Here is a 17,235-nt window from a genome sequence, read left to right as displayed (position 1 = left end):
AAATAAGTAAATATATTTTTTAATAATTTAATCATTGTGCAATATTTAATAAAAAATATTATAGAATTGTAAAACATCATAATGGCAGAGTTAACTTAATAAGGGCATAAATGTTCCTTAAACAGAAATTGATTTGAAATTTATCAAACGGAAAATACATGACCCAAAGAAAAGACATACAATAAAAGTGGGATATGCAGTGTATACACATTTGTACATATACGCAAGTATAACAACGGAGGATTAACATCGTTAACGTTATTAACGTTAATATCAATGTTAGATATGCATATGAAAATTTCACGACTTCGTATAATTGTATCATCAACATATGTCTATAAAATAATATATTCAACATAGTGTTATAATAACTCATTTATAATAGAAAATAATCAGATCTTTCGCGATTGCTATTTACATAAATATACAGATTCTTAACACGCCATGAAACATCTTCAACAATGATCATAAGTGCTTGTTGCTCCTTACATGATGCGCATGTTGTAAAAACTTATCATCCAGCTTATAATCAGCTTGTTTTCTGACATTTTTCGTAATGAGCGTTGATGTTATAAGCACGATGTTTGTAAATATCCATATATATATATACATATACATATATATATATATATATATGTATAGAGAGAGAGAGAGAGAGAGAGGAGGGTGGGATAAATCGAATCTGTTTGCAGTTTTTGCTATCTATAAGGCATAAACAAAATCTGGTCGTGAAACTGAAGATACTGTTGCAAAGATTATTTAATTCCCTTCATTTTTGCTTCAGACCATTTTAACATATTTCTTACCTGTGTCGAACTATAATGAAAAACGTTTATTCTGGATTTGGAACCACCGGTTGGACTGCCAATTGAACTGCCCATTGTTCAAAATCGGATACCCCTATTTTTTTATTTTTAGATAGAATTTTAAAGGATTTTAATGTATTTTTTAATATTAAGTAAAAACGAGCAATTTGACAGTCAAAAATAAAAATTTTCCGGAAAAAGAATTGGTAACAGTTTATGTAATTAGCGTTAAAATCAATAAAATTCAATTATTCCCAATCTGACATCTTATAATATTTTATTGATTTAACATTTCTAAGACCAGACCTGGTCAGCTAATCACCAGTGCTACGATCAGGTTGCAATTTCGATGTAGAGGTCAAATTTAAATAAGAGTCCTTTTGACCTTTAGAATAAATTTTATAATAAATCGCAAAAGCGATCACAAAACATTTGATATTTTTGAATTCTATATTCCTTAATTCATAAATCAATTACATTTCAAAATTTGTATATCTTTTAAATAATAATTTACAAGTATTTTCTATTTTTTTTTTAAATTTTGCACGACAGCTAAAAATAAACATTTGTATCTATTTTATGAATGTATGGCAGAGACCTATCAAACTGCTATCACCTGTTTAGTATCTTATAAGGACTTTATATTATAAATGGAATACAAATTCACTCAACTGTATTCATTTAAATTTAAAAAGGTCCTATTTAAAACATGATCCGATTTACGTCACTTTCCCCTACACACACGCACGCACGCACACGCGCACGCGCGCACAAGCACAAACAATAGTCCTTTTTCGGTGTAAGAATTCCAGCAATTTAGTCAATTATGTGTTGCCATTAGCTGTGTGAATTCGTCTGATTGGCTAAGATTGCTGTGACTTTTGCACTAGCTACACCGAAAAAAATCTTAATGCACCTCATTGTACATATATATAGTTTCCTATAAAAACCAAGTTTTTTTTAAATCTAACAATAATTTATAGCGCCAAATCTTTCATTTCTTTATAAAGAAAAATTTATATAAAAATGTGTTAAGAGCAATTTGTAAAATTTTGAAAATAAAAAGTAAAATTATTGCTTTATACTCCTTTACTTTTATCATTATTAATTCTATAAAAAAAAGTAAATGTAAAATATAGGATAAATAGATAATAAATATATAAAATTTCTGTAAGAAATTATAAGTTATTTTTTTCTTTGAAATACCTCATATTAATCGAAACCTATTTTTGATATATATTATAATTGTCTAAAGAAAAATTACCATATTTATGTAATAAACAGAAGATTTAAAAAGTTTTGTTTTTGGACAATTTAACTTTTTGAATTTGTTTGGCTTTTGTAGGAAATCCTTCATATATACGTGTGCGTGTGCGTGTGCGTGTATGTGTATGTGTGTGTGATTATGCGCGCGCGCGCGCGCGTGTGTGTGTGTGTGTGTGTGTGTGTGTGTGTGTGTGTAGCGTGTGTTCGATGTACATATTTGGATATTTACATATACTCAATCGTGTAGATGGAAACGTTAGAGTTACTACTAGCAGCAAACAACAGAATATGAGCCATATATAAGCTTGTTCAAGATTCACCTCACACTTAAGTCACATTATGTCAAATTAAATGCAACTAATATATGTAGCAAGACTTTTGCGAGTCGCATCTAAAGATGATTAATCTTTTTATCTCACGATCACGTTTCCGCTTTACTTTTTTGTACTTCAGATTTATTACCCTGTATCTGCTCACCGCTCTTGCCGAAATCTTCGCTCTTGGAATTATTCGCCGGCGAATCACTGATATCAGCTTGAGTGTTATTCTTCGGACTACTATTCCGATCTTTGGACCGTTCTACCTGGCAATCTCGTTCGGTTTTCTCTACCGGTTCGCCACTATCATTATCTTCCTTAGATTTTTTACTTGCAAATTGCTCTGCCGTGACGTCGCCGTTGATCTTAGCCGCTTGATTTTTCTCTTTTTTGTCGTGCGGATTCGTGGCATTATCAATCTCAACACTGCATTTTGTCTCCGTAGATTTCGCCTTTGAATTATCTTCTTTACATCGCATGGTCTCCTGTACCTTTTGTGCTTCTGTTTCCTTGCCCTGTTTCCTCTCATTGACACCATTTGGAGCGTTCAAATTCTCCCCTAAATTAAGTGACATCGAAGAGGAGTTCGGTTTAGTGAGCTGCGCTTCGACGTCAGTGTCGCCCGTATCCGTCGTGGACGTTTTGACATTGATGTTGGAGGCCGGACCTGGCGATAGACCACCGGTCTTGGAAAGATTGAATGCATTGAGCTCTCGTTGCAGTGACACAGATACGGGTACCGGTACCGACACTGGCACGGTCGCCACACTCTTTGAGAAAAGCAATGCAACGCTGTCTACCGTTGACGTGATCGGTGACTGCGATTCCGCCTTTCCGAGACTGAACGACGTGGACGAGATCGAGCTGGGCGACGAGGCCTTGGGCGACTTTGGTGAAGACGAGTGCGTGCTGGGTGGTATTCTCTGTACCGTCGGTGGCTGACCGACCACCGGCGCATAGCCAGTGGTTTGCGGTATGTAACTCGACCTCTGGTATAACTTGTTAATCGAGGGCGGTAAACTGCTGTGGAAGGCACTGGGAGGTGGAATGCCGATAGGTGATCGTATCAGAGGATTCGGGAACCGGCTAGCGTCCGGAAATGGATGAGGAAAATGAGAGTATATGATTCGTGGATTCGTATTCGGCGTTGGAGACGGTATGAACGGATTGGTCGATAGCATATTTACTGGAGAATTCCTCGGCGATATAGGGGATCCGGTATTGCGGCATATGTCACGTGAAAACGGCGTATTCTGATAACTTCGGGCATTCGGCGAATAAGGCGGTGGCGAGATGATCGGTGAATTAATTGTTGAGACGATGGGCGAGAGGGTCTTGGGATCGATCTTCATCATATTAAGAGTAGCGCTTTTTGTGTTGGTCGACTGCTCTTTCTCCTTCGTATCGTTCGTCACCCCGTACATGGGCTTCACGCCTGACGCCGGGTTACCTAGGTATCGTGGCATATTTCGCATCTTAAAGATTTTAGCAGGTTTAGATGGGATCTGCTTGTTTGTACCTTCGGACATAGAGGTCTGAGTCTGCGTTTGATTCTGCATTTCCTTCGCCTGATTCTTTGCCGCTACGTAATTATTCTTTGATAGTGTGGGATTCCAAGACTTGGGCGGATCGCGTAACGTCTTGTACCCGATCGATTGACTCTGCTTTTTAAGAGGCGCCAATCTTTGGGACGACGTCGGTGTCGACGATGTTGATACCGCCATCACACTAACGGACGTCGACGTGGACAGTACAGGTTTGGCGCTTTTATTCTCCACTGTCGTCACATTACCGCTCGGAGTGTACACCGGTACATTTGGGATATTCGGTATGTGCTTAACTGCTGCATCTGAATTGGATAACGACGAAGAAATCTTCTTCGCGCTTATTCTAAGTAGATCCGGCACGTCTGATTTGCCATGCGCGTCCATCCGATTCTTCTCCTTCGAATTCTCTCCTATCTTCGCACAGATATCATTGATCTTCGAGCCGATCGTGTTGGAGCCAATCTTCGCGCAAATTTCATTCAGATTGGTGCCTTTTGCGGTCATGTCCTTGCGCATGGACAATTGCTTCATTAAGGATATAGGGATCGCGTCCGGACACGGAGGTATCGGACACGCACTGGACGACATTGGTTTCGACATCGCCGACGTTGTAATAGTCGCTGTTGACGTAGCCGTTACAGTAGTTAAATCTTGACTCACGTTATTGTAGTTATTATTTTTCAGTGACGTGGATATAGCGTACACATTTATGGGCGACGTTTGTATGTTGAATTGAGACATTTGACTGTTAGATGTTGAACAAACGACGGGTGACGCTTCTAACGGTTTCTGAGGTATGCTACTTGAATTTTTTAGTGTAGATTTTAGGACGGCTGAATTAGTTATAATGTCATGAAGCGTATAAGGAAACGTTGATGTCTGACTCGTGGATGTGGAAACGTTCGGTATAGTGGATATAGCAGCCTCGTTCATCGCAGTTACATTGTTGTTCTGTAATTTTTGATTGACTATACCATGACTCGGCACAGATTCCGTCGATATCTGTATGGGCGAGTTTTTCTGTTCCAGCAAATTCAAAGCCTGTTGCAAATCAATACTTATACTTTGATTATCCCTTTCGTGAATAGCTTTTTGTTTATCAGATCCAGACGAAAAGTCCGAAATATTTTTAGGTGAAGCCATCGTAGACATAGCCGATTTTTGCGAAGAAGGTGAAACTGATACTTTATCCGTTACGTTCCCACAATTTATCGGTACCTTCGTGTCAAGAAATTTTGTATCCTCGGTCGACGATTTTACCTCAGACTTTTTTGTATTCTGCTGAAGAGTCGCTCGTTTCTCCCTCGGTGTTTTCTTAGAATAAGTATTGCTAACTTGACCCATTTTTGGTTGAAACTGTAATTTTACGCTCAATGCATCAATTTTTGATCCAGCACTTCCCATTTTTATTTCATTTGAATTTTTTATGCACTCCTTCTGAGCTTCAGTCTGGAAATCCGTACTATTGTTATTATTCATCGATATCTTTTTCACATGTGAGTTCATCTTTTCCGTATTTTCAATAATTGTACTCTCTTCTATACCTTGCGTCGCCGAGTGACCAATACCTTTTTGCCCTTGTGAAACTGTCTCAGATTTGTCTTCGACATTAGTAATTTGAGTATGGACTTTTACTTCTTGTGCATCCTGTTGTAATTTTGTAGTGGCAGTACAATTTTTTATTTCATTTGCCTGCCTTGTAGTTCCATTGTGTTGATTACTTAGCAACATACAATTCTTAGTCGATGAATTCTCATTTGTAAACTTAACGTCATTCGTAACAAGCAATGCGTTACTCGATTCGGAAAATATTGGATTTTTCACCATTTGCGTGTCGATGATCAAAGTAGATTGAATTATTTCTACAGAAGATTTATCACATTTTTCTATCATCGAATTCGATTTATTACTTTCTGCAATGGTGGTTATAGTCTCTTCTGAAGTTTTCTCATCTCGTAAATTCTCGATTCCCGAATCTCTTTTATGTACCGTATTTGATATATCCGTTATACTCATCACACCTGTTTCTGATATTTTTAACTGCACCTCCTTCCATTCACGTTTCAATGATTTCTCATCCTTTATCTCTATGGAATCAATGCCGGCGTCCATTAATGATTTTTTATAGTTTGCATTATCTTCCGATAATTTCAGACGTTTTGAAGATGTCTCAAATATCCTATAGCTTAAATGTAATGGTACTTTCTGAAATACAAAGATACATATTATATATTACTGAAAACAGGTATGCCTTTTAAGAAAATATTTTCGTTTTTAGATTTAAAAAAAATGATTCTTTTTTTAATTCGAACAGAGAGAGATTAAAAAGAGTCTCGCAAGTCTTTATTGATCTTTTGCAATTTTACATGTTTTTTCAAAATACTTTCCAAAATTGTTGTCACAATAATTCGCCTAATTTTCGATTGACTAAAAATTTTTAGGAAATATTCGTAATGTTTTTTTCTCTTTTATCCGATCTACAATCAAATAAAAATTTTAAAACATAAGAATAGACTACCTAGAACCATTGTGTCAGTCACAGTGGTTTTTAGTGTCGATTAATAATTAATTTTTCCTATCCCTGAAAAAACTATACTCAGTAGTAGAAGTGGTAGGATGCCCGCATGGAATTTGAGAAATCCAGATTCGAACCATGGCTGAGGTGTTATTTTTTTGTAAGAAAATTTACAGTTTTTCCAGGAAGAGGGGATAATATTATATATGCTTCTTAAAAGAATTAATATTATTATTCCAGCTTCAAATCCGACAAAATGCAACGCGCAGTTTCAGTTGGAAATTGTAAAAATTAAAAATTATTACAATATAAATAATCCTAATATAAATAATCCCTGGTCTTATTAGGGACCAAGAATTGTAATAACAAATTGATATTACAGCATTACCGATCGAAAGCAGTTTTTACAATTAGTGCTCAATAATTTTTTAAGTAAATTTTATAAACATTTACAAGATTCCCCCCAAACTGTGCGCCGCATACTTGGACTTAAAACACAACTCTAAAGAAGAATCTTAATGTAATATTTCGAAATTAAATTGCTAATCAATTTAATTATATATTGATGCTTCCACACCTGCATCATCGATTCTGTCCCTTGGAAAATTTTCCAAACTGAGAAGTCATTATCTTTCTACATACTTGCAATTCATGATTAACGACTAAAAATTGGTTTATACAAGCAATAATCGCTAACTTATGCCGGAACCAGTAAGAAATTAGCTAGAAGATTTATAAAAGAATAATCGATTATGAGTAGTCAATTTCTTACCGATTCCGGCATAAGTTAGCGGTTATTGGCCGCATAAATCAACCTTAAAGCTTATTAGTCGTTACGTTAATTATGAACTGTAAGTATGTAGAAAGATAGCGACTTCTTAGGCCGGTATTTATAGTCGATTCTTATATTCAAAATCATCTTAAGCATCACCTTAAGATGTCATCAACCAATCAGAGAGCCGTATTAGCATCTTAAGACGTTACTTAAGACGATCTTGAAATAAGAATCGACTATGAATACCGGCCTTAGTTTGGAAAATTTTCCAAGAGACAGAATCAATTACCGTGGATGTACATACGTATCTCTACTATCCCGAAAAACTGTAAAGAAATTATTGCAAAAAATATTACCCAGGGTTTGAACTAGGATTCCACAACTCTCCAGGAAGGGTTAATAATTAAATTGATTAACAATTTAATTTCGTGATATTACATTGGGATTCTTCTTTAGAGCTGTTTTAAATCCAGCAAGTATGCGGCGCGCAGTATGGGGGAAATCTTGTAAATGTTTATAAAATTCACTTAAAAAATTATTGAGCATTAAAAACTGCTTTCGACCGATAATGCCGTATTCATTATTAATTTGTTATTAAAAATTATTAATCAGCACCAAGAATCGCTGTGACTGACAGGCCTTCTATTATCGCATTTTAATTTCATCAGTCCGATATAATATATTGTTTAAAAATTTTAACTTTTTGATTTTTCTTGTAAGATAAAAAAAAATCTTGAAAAAAATAAAAAAAAATAAAAAATTTTGTTAAAATTTTTAGCTTTGTATATAAAAACATCAATTTTTATTTATTTTATTGTACATCGGACATGAACTACATTTGTATAGATTAAGAACTTTTTTAATTTTTTGTTTCAGTTAATTTATGCATTTTTTATCATAGAAACAATAAACTGATATTTTTCATACATTCATATAGATTTGCAAATAATTGCAAAATATTTTTTTCCAATGTCCAAAACAAGTTATAAAGAACATTTAATATAAAAGTACCAAAGCTCAAAAGTTTATGCTTTTATATTTTTTTAAAAATTCCTTAAAAAAATACAAAAATGTATCGAAAACAAAAACACCCCTTTAACTAAATTAAATAATATTAAATAAATTTAATACATACCCGCTTCCAATGATGGATATACATCACATCCATTAATGTGTAACTACTGTGTAATGGTTTTTCTCCATACAGTATATCGATTTTATTTGCATCACCGAGGTCATATTTGGCTCGTATTAATTTTTGTAAATGAAATACTGTAACTGCTGCAGGACACCGGAAATATCGCCTTAAAAGAGGCGTCTCGGTATTCGTTTCATTTAAATCTTTCGTATGAGGATTATAGTATTCCAAGGACAAGCTCAAAGATTCATCCGGGGAGTATATATATGATTCTACAGGTTCTCCACGAGCTTCCGGAGATATCGCTTGACTACATTCTGGATGTTTTGCGTAAAATTCTCTCCGACATCGCATCTCATCTGAAACAGCGTTTTTATCATCGTCATGTTACACATAATAAAGAATTAGATTCTTTTTTGATTAAGGAAAAAACATACTTTGATAACATCCAGGTACCAGTTTATAAACAATGTCCTGCAACATACGGTCAGGACGTATATTTAGTAGTGGCCTACTTTTGTGAATCTGTACATCGCAGATCGGACAATACTTATTATTCTCCAGATATTTAACAATACAACTTTTGCAAACTGCAAAAAAACATTAAAGATCTTGTAACAATATTATAATGTAATTAATTATCATTTAAATATTGTTATATTACCGCTTAAAAATTTTAACTCTTGAAATTTTCTCGCATTTTAAATGTCCAGGTAAAAAAAAATCAAAAAAATTGTTTTAAATGCAAAATAGAGCTTCAAATCTGATTTTTATTTTCATTCTTATATTTTGTTTCCTAAATTATATAAAATTAGAATTTTTTTAAGATTTTTTAAAATTTGAAGCACTGTAGCTTGATGAAACATTGAACTTTAAGGGGTTACATACATCTAGAGGCACCAAAAATAGGCCTATATTCATGAATTTTTTCTCTGAACGTATTAGATCAAATCGGGATTTGTACTAATGTGTTATGTATAGTTTCATTTATAAAATGTAATTTTTCTATTATAAAATATTAAAAAATTAAAGACATCGCCGTTAGCATCAAATATATTAGCTGCTATAGCTGTTTGCAGTACCCATTGTAGAATCTATACGGTTCGTCCAAAACATAAAAATGCAGTATATTCTTAAAATATATAGTTAAATCTAATTTATCGTAGCCCATTTCTAAAATTCGCGTTTATCACAAAATGGCACTTATCTAAATTCAAGAGCCCGAATTATTGCCTAAAATTAAAACGGTTTTTTAATTGTTAAAAGAAACCAAAAAATCTTTAAAAAAAATTCCTATGACAAAAACTGTATTTTCATGCTGAATAAGTAGAAAAAAAATCCGAATCCGATCAATCCATTCGTTTTCGAAATATTTTGGGTACAAATTTGAAAAATACAGTTTCGAGAAAAAACAATATTTTTTTAATTTTTTAATATTTTTTAATTAAAAAAATACGTTTTATTAACAAAATTATATGTAAAACATTAGTACAAACCCCGATTTGATATCTCTAATAGGTTCGGAGAATTATTTTTGGTGCCTCTAGAAGTAACCCCTTAACAAAAAAATTATTTTAAAATAGGCTTTGTAAGCTTTAAAATATTTTCTTAAAAAATTGATTCAAAAATTTCTTAAAACAGTACCAAACTTCATATATAGAAATTCATTTCTTATAAAATGTTTTTTTAACTTTGAAGCTAAAAAGTTTACAGAAAAGAAAATAAATATTTGTTATAATGTAATTAAACCAAATTTTTTCAAAAATTTTTAAACTTTGAATATTTATCGTAAAATATGTGAAAATCTCAAGAAACTTTTGAGCGATGATGTATATATAGTAGAAAGACATCATACATGAGTGTAAACATTCTATGATGGTAGTCGCATCAATAAAATATCCACCACATAATTTGCATATCAGTTGTTCATTAAGTTTAGCCAAACACATTCGATGTCCACCACTCTGCCCCGACATTCTGCAATACAATAAAAATAACTTATCCATTTTTATCATCTTTATATAAATAAAATTTAGCATAGTATATCATAAATTCCAATATAGATAACGTACACTTTGTCATTAAAAGTATGATCAGGTTAATTTATTAAAAAATTTTAAAGTTTTCAAATACATATATGCATTGTATTCAATTGAAACAAAGATACAATTATGTTAATAATGCGTCCAGTCACCATCGGCGTCGAGAATTGCCTGGCATCTCCAAAGCATGCTTTCAACAAAAACGGCGTATTCTAGTGGCAAAGACTTCCAAATCCGACGAATCTCGCGAGATAATTGCTTTAAAGTGTATATGCGTTTCTTCTAAGCTTAATATATGCCCACATTTTCGATGGGATTTATATCGGGCGACTGCGACGGTAGAATCGGTCAATGTTCTCGCGTGCACAAGTGAATCGTTTCATCACGTGTTTTTCAGTCAACAAAAATTTCTTGACTGCGTTGTGCCATTTCAGATCATAAGCACGGGTTCGAATAATTTCGTACAATATACCTAAACCTGCTACAATTTTGCTTATTCTTGATGCAATATTAAGACAGAATTCTGCGAAAACAGATTCACTATTTTTTTATAGTCTTTGTCCAATTTGCCTATCAAGCCACGTTCCGGCAAATTATCGACATTTTTTGTCACATTATATCGCTGCACCCACTTCTGTACAAATGCTTTCAACTTTCTCATGTTTTTAGCAACCACTGATTTTCAGAACTTTCGAATAAGTGCAGAGGAAGACGATCTCGTAGCGCAACGCGTATTTAATACTCATAGCATTTAATGTAATTTTCTTACAAAAGATCAACAATTGAATTTTTCTTGACAGTGCATCAAGAACAAAATTCTCTCTAATCAATTCACAAAAGATTTAGGGCAAACTTTCTTCAATTGTAAATAAGGCCAACCACGCTCTTACTTGACAGACTAATTTAAACATCAATTAAATCAATGTAATAATAAACTGTCTATTTACACATTTGAATATTTATTTAATTATAATCAAAAAAATCTATTAATAAGTTTGAACTCATTGAAAGCATCATTGTAAATAGATAATAGATATAATGAGATTAAGCAGCATATTTTCAACAATCTATAATCTATATAGAACTTTAATTTAAAGTAGAAGTATGCAAACTTAGCATAAAATCGAATCTAATGTTTGATAATATGTTCAAAATCGATTCTGAATATATTATGGTATTGTTTGGAATGGATTCCAATCGGAATTACTCTGTTTCTCCTAGAAATTTAGAGAATAATTAAATAATTCCAATTAAAATCCATTCCAAACAATTTCATGAATGTGTCATGAAATTGATATCAAATCAAATTTTCCTGAATTTATATTACATGTTAATTTAAACAAATAAAGTATTTTTAATGACACTAAAGATTCCTTTTAATAGACAAGAAAATTAATTGCAAGAATTTTAGAAAATAATTACAAAAAATAATGTTTTAAGTAAAAAATTATAATAAATACTATGTACAGATAGTAAATGTGAAGGAATTATACTAATAAATAATGAATATATATCAAAAACAAATTACAATATTATTTGAACCAATAGTATTTTAGCAGTCTTCAATGAAAAGATATAATAGAACAATTTTTTTCAAATTTTGTTCTAAATTATATAAAATAATACAAACGTGAAATATTGAAAATATCTACCGCGTCACAAATTTTTGAATAATTCATAAGATTTAAAATGATAGAAAAGTTTTGAAAATTGGCAATCAGGCACGAGAATTAGTACGTGCTAATACAAAATTAGATTCAAATTCAAATCTTTCAGATTCAAAAATGAATCAAACTATGATTTGATTTAATTCGAATTCGAATCATTTGCTTATATTTTCATTTAATTCTGGAGTATTACCATGAGTAAATTTTCATCCAAATGCTATTTTAATTATAATACAAATTTTATTATTAAAATTTTAATAATAAATAATGATAAAATAATATTTATTAAGATTTTATTTACATTAAAAGTGTTATACCAGTTATTTTAACTTTGTAATCTAAAATGGTGTAAAAAAAACAGTGTAAAGTGTAAAAAAAACTTTTTAAAGTATAAAAGAAATTGTTATTTTTGGGGATGAATTTTTATCTAGAATGTTAATACAAAAAAAAAGATAAGAAGTGCTTCTCAGAGTTGATGTAGTATTTATTAAATCTTTATAAAACATTACACAATAAAAAATCATAAAAATTGTCAGATGGACAGCAAGTGCTTAATCAATAGCTAAAAATTATATAAAAAGTTATACAAAATAATAAAAATATTGAAAAATTAAACATAATACAAAGTGGAATTTTTTTACTTTCCTTTACATGAAAATGTAAAAACAACTATGTATTTTTTAATAATTAAAAAAACTTAAATTACGTATTATACAAAAAGTTTTTTAATTATATAGCAATATCAGAGTATAATTATGTTATAAAAGTATTTTCAATAACAAGATTTAATTTACTTCATAATTTTAATATAAATTTCTACACACACTACAGAAAATTCAAAACGAAGGTTGAAACATTTGTGATTACATCCTCGTATGTAATAATTGTTGAAGAGACATGCAATAAAATAGACTGCTCATTGCATTGGTTCTTAGGATCATTTACATTAATATAAATAATCTTTGATCTTGGTTTAAGTTACTTTTTATCTTTTAGTTTTAAAAATTAGAAAAAATTAAAAGTATCTTAAATTTAATGTTAATCTATATTAATCTACCCAGATAACCAAGCCTATAGATTTTGTACAGAGTATTCTATCAACTTTTGATGGCACGAAATTACAGTGTCTGTACTATCTGATGCCGTCGACAAACTGCTGTCAAAAATAAGACAAAACTTGCTGGTCATATTATATCAGCAGATTGGCCACAAAAATTGATCACAATTTGTAGCTTATATTAGTTTTCTGCTGTTTGTTTGCTATAAGATTACCCATATGTTTAAATCCAGCTTGATTTCTACCTCCAATTTACTGACATAACATATTATCAAGCTTTGTCAACAGATCCTGAGTTTAATGACACAGATGGCTATGGATTTGTTGTCATTTAATCGCATTTGTTGCCAATTTGTGTGCAGGTTGTGTATAGTTTGCTACTGGATTATATTAAATGTGTCTTGTAGGCTTGTTTCAACATGCATAAAAGTATTTTATTATAAGAATTAACCATATATACTTTCTAGCTGTTAATATATACATAACTCTAGTCTATATTGTATAAAATCAAGTGATTAGTATGTTTACTATAAAGTAATGGTATGAATATTAAAATTTCATTATATGAAATACATGTAGTGTTGACACATAACTCATACTATTAATATAACCAAAGAGGACAATATAATAGTTACTAAATGCAAACGACGTAATTGATTAAAACAGACATAAAGGATACGTAATAAAGTTAATAAGATTAATAGATTGACACCATTTCTTCTTAAAGGGAAACCAATAATCGGATAACGGTTCGGAAAATTGAAAAAGCACCAAGGCAGCTACGATATACGGAACGGTTAAAAAGTATTTTGATGCTTTGTAATTATTAAGAATGATTATTTGACGTCGTGCTCAATACGTACATGCCGCAAATGCGACCTGGATAGACTTACGTGACGAACGAGGCGAAAATCGTCCGTTTTATTTAGTAATCGTCATTTGGCCTCAAAAGTCAGGAAAGTTGGGTCAGATACAACTTGTCACGGGTTGCCATCATGATACATCCAGATAGTGATTGCGTTCTTACATTCTTCGAGCGATGATACTTTCATAAACGTACGGAAGATTAATAAAACGATAACGGTGCAAAATCTAATTCGCTTCAGTAACTTATATTCATCTTATAGACTGCTATGCTAGCGAAAACTACGCGTACATACGACAGCAGAACAAAATGGCGGATAAACAATCGTACTACGTGCGACACTCGAGAAAACATAGCGCAGCGCCCCAAATCGGACGAGAGTTCGAGACATCAAAACTTTCGATCTCCGATAAAATGAGCGGCACAAAATGGCTGCGTAATTATGCACACATTAGAACCGGTCTAATCATTTTCGATTAGCTTAGGAACCAATTAAATTTAAGAACATCAACTTTAAAATTTAAAATTAATTGTATTATGTTTTCCTTAACCACATTTCTCAAATTATAATTTATTTATGTAAAATACAATACTTTAAATTAATAATTATGAAATTTTTTAATTTAAATAAACATTAGGGATAATCAATTTAAAGGTTTTCAGTTGACTATTATTAAATTTAATCAATCAAGCGCTAATTGAAAATGATGAAACTATTAAGCCAAACCTATAACCTATTGCACATAAAAAAAGTTCTTGCACAATGCGAGGGAATAATGATAAAAACAGCAATAAAAATGGTACAGAAATGTTCAATCAATTATAGCGTTTTTCACTTGGAAAACTAGTACGCACTGAGTGTGCACTTGCTGCAGATAATTAGGCCTGTTCGTGTTGCTGCCCTTTTTGAATTAATTTCTTTGTCGTCTCTCTCTTTCTTACGATCGAATATATATTTATCTCATCTCGAGTGCAAAAATTTTTGGGGATTTCAAGCAACTCGAACAGACCTATTGGGCGTTTCCGTTGCCACCATCATCGCGCGAACCGAAACATCCAATTGCCAGCGACGAATGTACACTCAGTACGCACTAGTTTTCTCAGTGAAAAACGCCATTAGAGGGTGCTTTTCAGCTACGACACTGTGTCCATTAATGTGAGAGAAAAAATTTTAGTTGTCTTACTCACACTAATGAACACTGTGTTAGGCTAAAGTCCCATAGACTGATATTTCCCGCGTAACGCGTAATGCGTAACCAATCAGAAGCGTTCTGCGTCTTTTGTTGAGCTTTTTTATAAAGTTGATTGGTTACGCAATACGCGTTACGCGAAAAATAGCAATTCATGGGACTTCAGCCTTAGGGTCACTTGCCCTAACGCCGATTAACTTAATCGCTGATTAGTCTATCGGAATTGACCAATCGCATTTGTCGTTTTTACTTAACAACAAATACGATTGGTCAATTCCGATAGACTAATCAGCAATTAAGTTAATCGGCGTTGGTACAAGTGGCCCTTACACAGTTGCTAGATTCACACTGCATCCGACGTATAGTCGTGAGCTAAAAGGTAACAACACATTTTTTTTTATGGTAGATGATTTGATGCTTAATTGGTTGGATCCACAGGTAAGAACCATTGACGTTCGCCGTTTAATGAGCAAGTCTACATTTCAAAAACAATCGAAGAAAATGTGTTGCAACCTTTTAGCTCACGACTATACACCCATGGAATTTGATTCTGTCCATGAGGAAATTTTCTAAACTAAGAAGTCGCTATCTTTCTACATATTTACAGTTTATGATTAACGTAACGACCAATAAGCTCTAGTCGTTACATTAATCATAAACTGCGAGTATGTAGAAAGTGGTGACTTCTCAGTTTAGAAAATTTCTCCATGGACAGAATCAAATTCCATGGGTGTATAGTCGTGAGCTAAAAGGTTGCAACACATTTTCTTCGATGGTTTTTGGAATGTAAACTTGCTCATCGATAGGCGAACGTAATTGGTTGGATCCACAGGTAAGAACCAATGACGTTCGCCGTTTGATGAGCAAGTCTACATTTCAAAAACAATCGAAGAAAATGTGTTGCAACCCTTTAGCTCACGACTGTACAAGCCTATGTGTACAGTCATGTTCATTATAGCTGCGACACTTTTTCTTTAATGGTTTTTGAAATGTAGCCTTGCTCATCGAGCGGCAAACGTAATTGGTTGGATCCATAAGTAAGAACCAATCATGTTCTCAGCTCTCGTCATTGTTGCGCGTTCAGAAACGCATCAAAGAAAAGTGTCGCAACTATAGTGAACACGACTGTACACCCAAGGACTTTGATTCTGTCCATGGGGAAATTTTCCAAACTGAGAAGTCAGCACTTTCTACATACTTGCAGTTCATGATTAATGAAACTACTAGAGGTTATTGGTCGTTACGTTAATCATGAACTGTAAGTATATAGAAAGATAGTGACTTCTCAGTTTAGAAAATTTCCCCATGGACAGAATCAAAGTCCTTGGGTGTACAGTCGTGTTCACTATAGTTGCGACACTTTTCTTTGATGCGTTTCTGAACGCGCAACAATGACGAGAGCTGAGAACAGATAGACTAATCAGCGATTAAGTTAATCGGCGTTGGTGAAAGTGGCCCTCATTATTTAACCTATAAAAATCAACACCTCTTAAAACAAATATTTATATTTTCTTCTTTTCTAATAAAATATGTAAATATAAATCGAAATAATGCTATGATACTTGATACGGCTTTTACAAGTTCTAGTTCAAGTGAGAGTGATGAAAATATAGAAATTTTTCTTAACAAAGGTAAAGATAAAGGACGGGATTCGATACCCTTACGGAAATGGACTATTGTAAACTATTAGTAAAGCTATTAATAAAACTATTGGATTATTCGTCATAGTTTTTTCACGGATTATTGGGACGAACTATTACACAGAACTATTGAAAAATTATTTGAGCCCAATAGTCACTATAATTTATATAGTCATGTAAAATATGTATTAATAAATCAATAAATTAAACGTAATAAATTATAGTTTCCAAAAAAATATTTCTTCCTTTTCGTTTAAAAGGATTAAATAAAAAATAAATCTGAATTAAACATTTATGTACAAGATTTAATAACAATACAAATTGTTATTCTTACAAAATATAAAATATAAAATTTTATGTCGAACAGCGAACCACATACACTTCACATTTGAAAAAAAACGAGAGCAAAA

General features: G+C 32.5%; 1 protein-coding gene across 1 annotated transcript; it reads right to left on the bottom strand.

Annotated features, from left to right (window-relative positions):
• Positions 1 to 2,215: 2,215 nt before the first annotated feature.
• On the bottom strand, positions 2,216 to 14,363 carry LOC105198374 (uncharacterized threonine-rich GPI-anchored glycoprotein PJ4664.02). Its single transcript, XM_011165063.3, has 5 exons — positions 14,024 to 14,363; positions 10,220 to 10,341; positions 8,802 to 8,954; positions 8,362 to 8,723; positions 2,216 to 6,141 (listed from the first exon to the last, which is right to left on the bottom strand). The coding sequence occupies exons 2-5, from the start codon at positions 10,338 to 10,340 to the stop codon at positions 2,494 to 2,496; spliced, it is 4,284 nt and encodes a 1,427-aa protein (XP_011163365.1). The 5' UTR covers position 10,341; positions 14,024 to 14,363; the 3' UTR covers positions 2,216 to 2,493.
• Between the last annotated feature and the right edge of the window lie 2,872 nt (positions 14,364 to 17,235).

The sequence above is a fragment of the Solenopsis invicta genome, chromosome 8 (assembly GCF_016802725.1).
Source record: "Solenopsis invicta isolate M01_SB chromosome 8, UNIL_Sinv_3.0, whole genome shotgun sequence".
Taxonomy (NCBI): Eukaryota; Metazoa; Arthropoda; class Insecta; order Hymenoptera; family Formicidae; genus Solenopsis; species Solenopsis invicta.
This window is presented reverse-complemented; position numbering and strand designations above follow the sequence as displayed.

Coding starts and splice junctions, on each gene's coding strand:
- LOC105198374 (XM_011165063.3), bottom strand. CDS start 10,340: ATGTCGGGGCAGAGTGGTGGACATCGAATGTGTTTGGCTAAACTTAAT. Junction 8,724..8,801: donor GGTACCTGGATGTTATCAAA/GTATGTTTTTTC, acceptor ACGCTGTTTCAG/ATGAGATGCGATGTCGGAGA. Junction 6,142..8,361: donor ATATCCATCATTGGAAGCGG/GTATGTATTAAA, acceptor TTTGTATTTCAG/AAAGTACCATTACATTTAAG.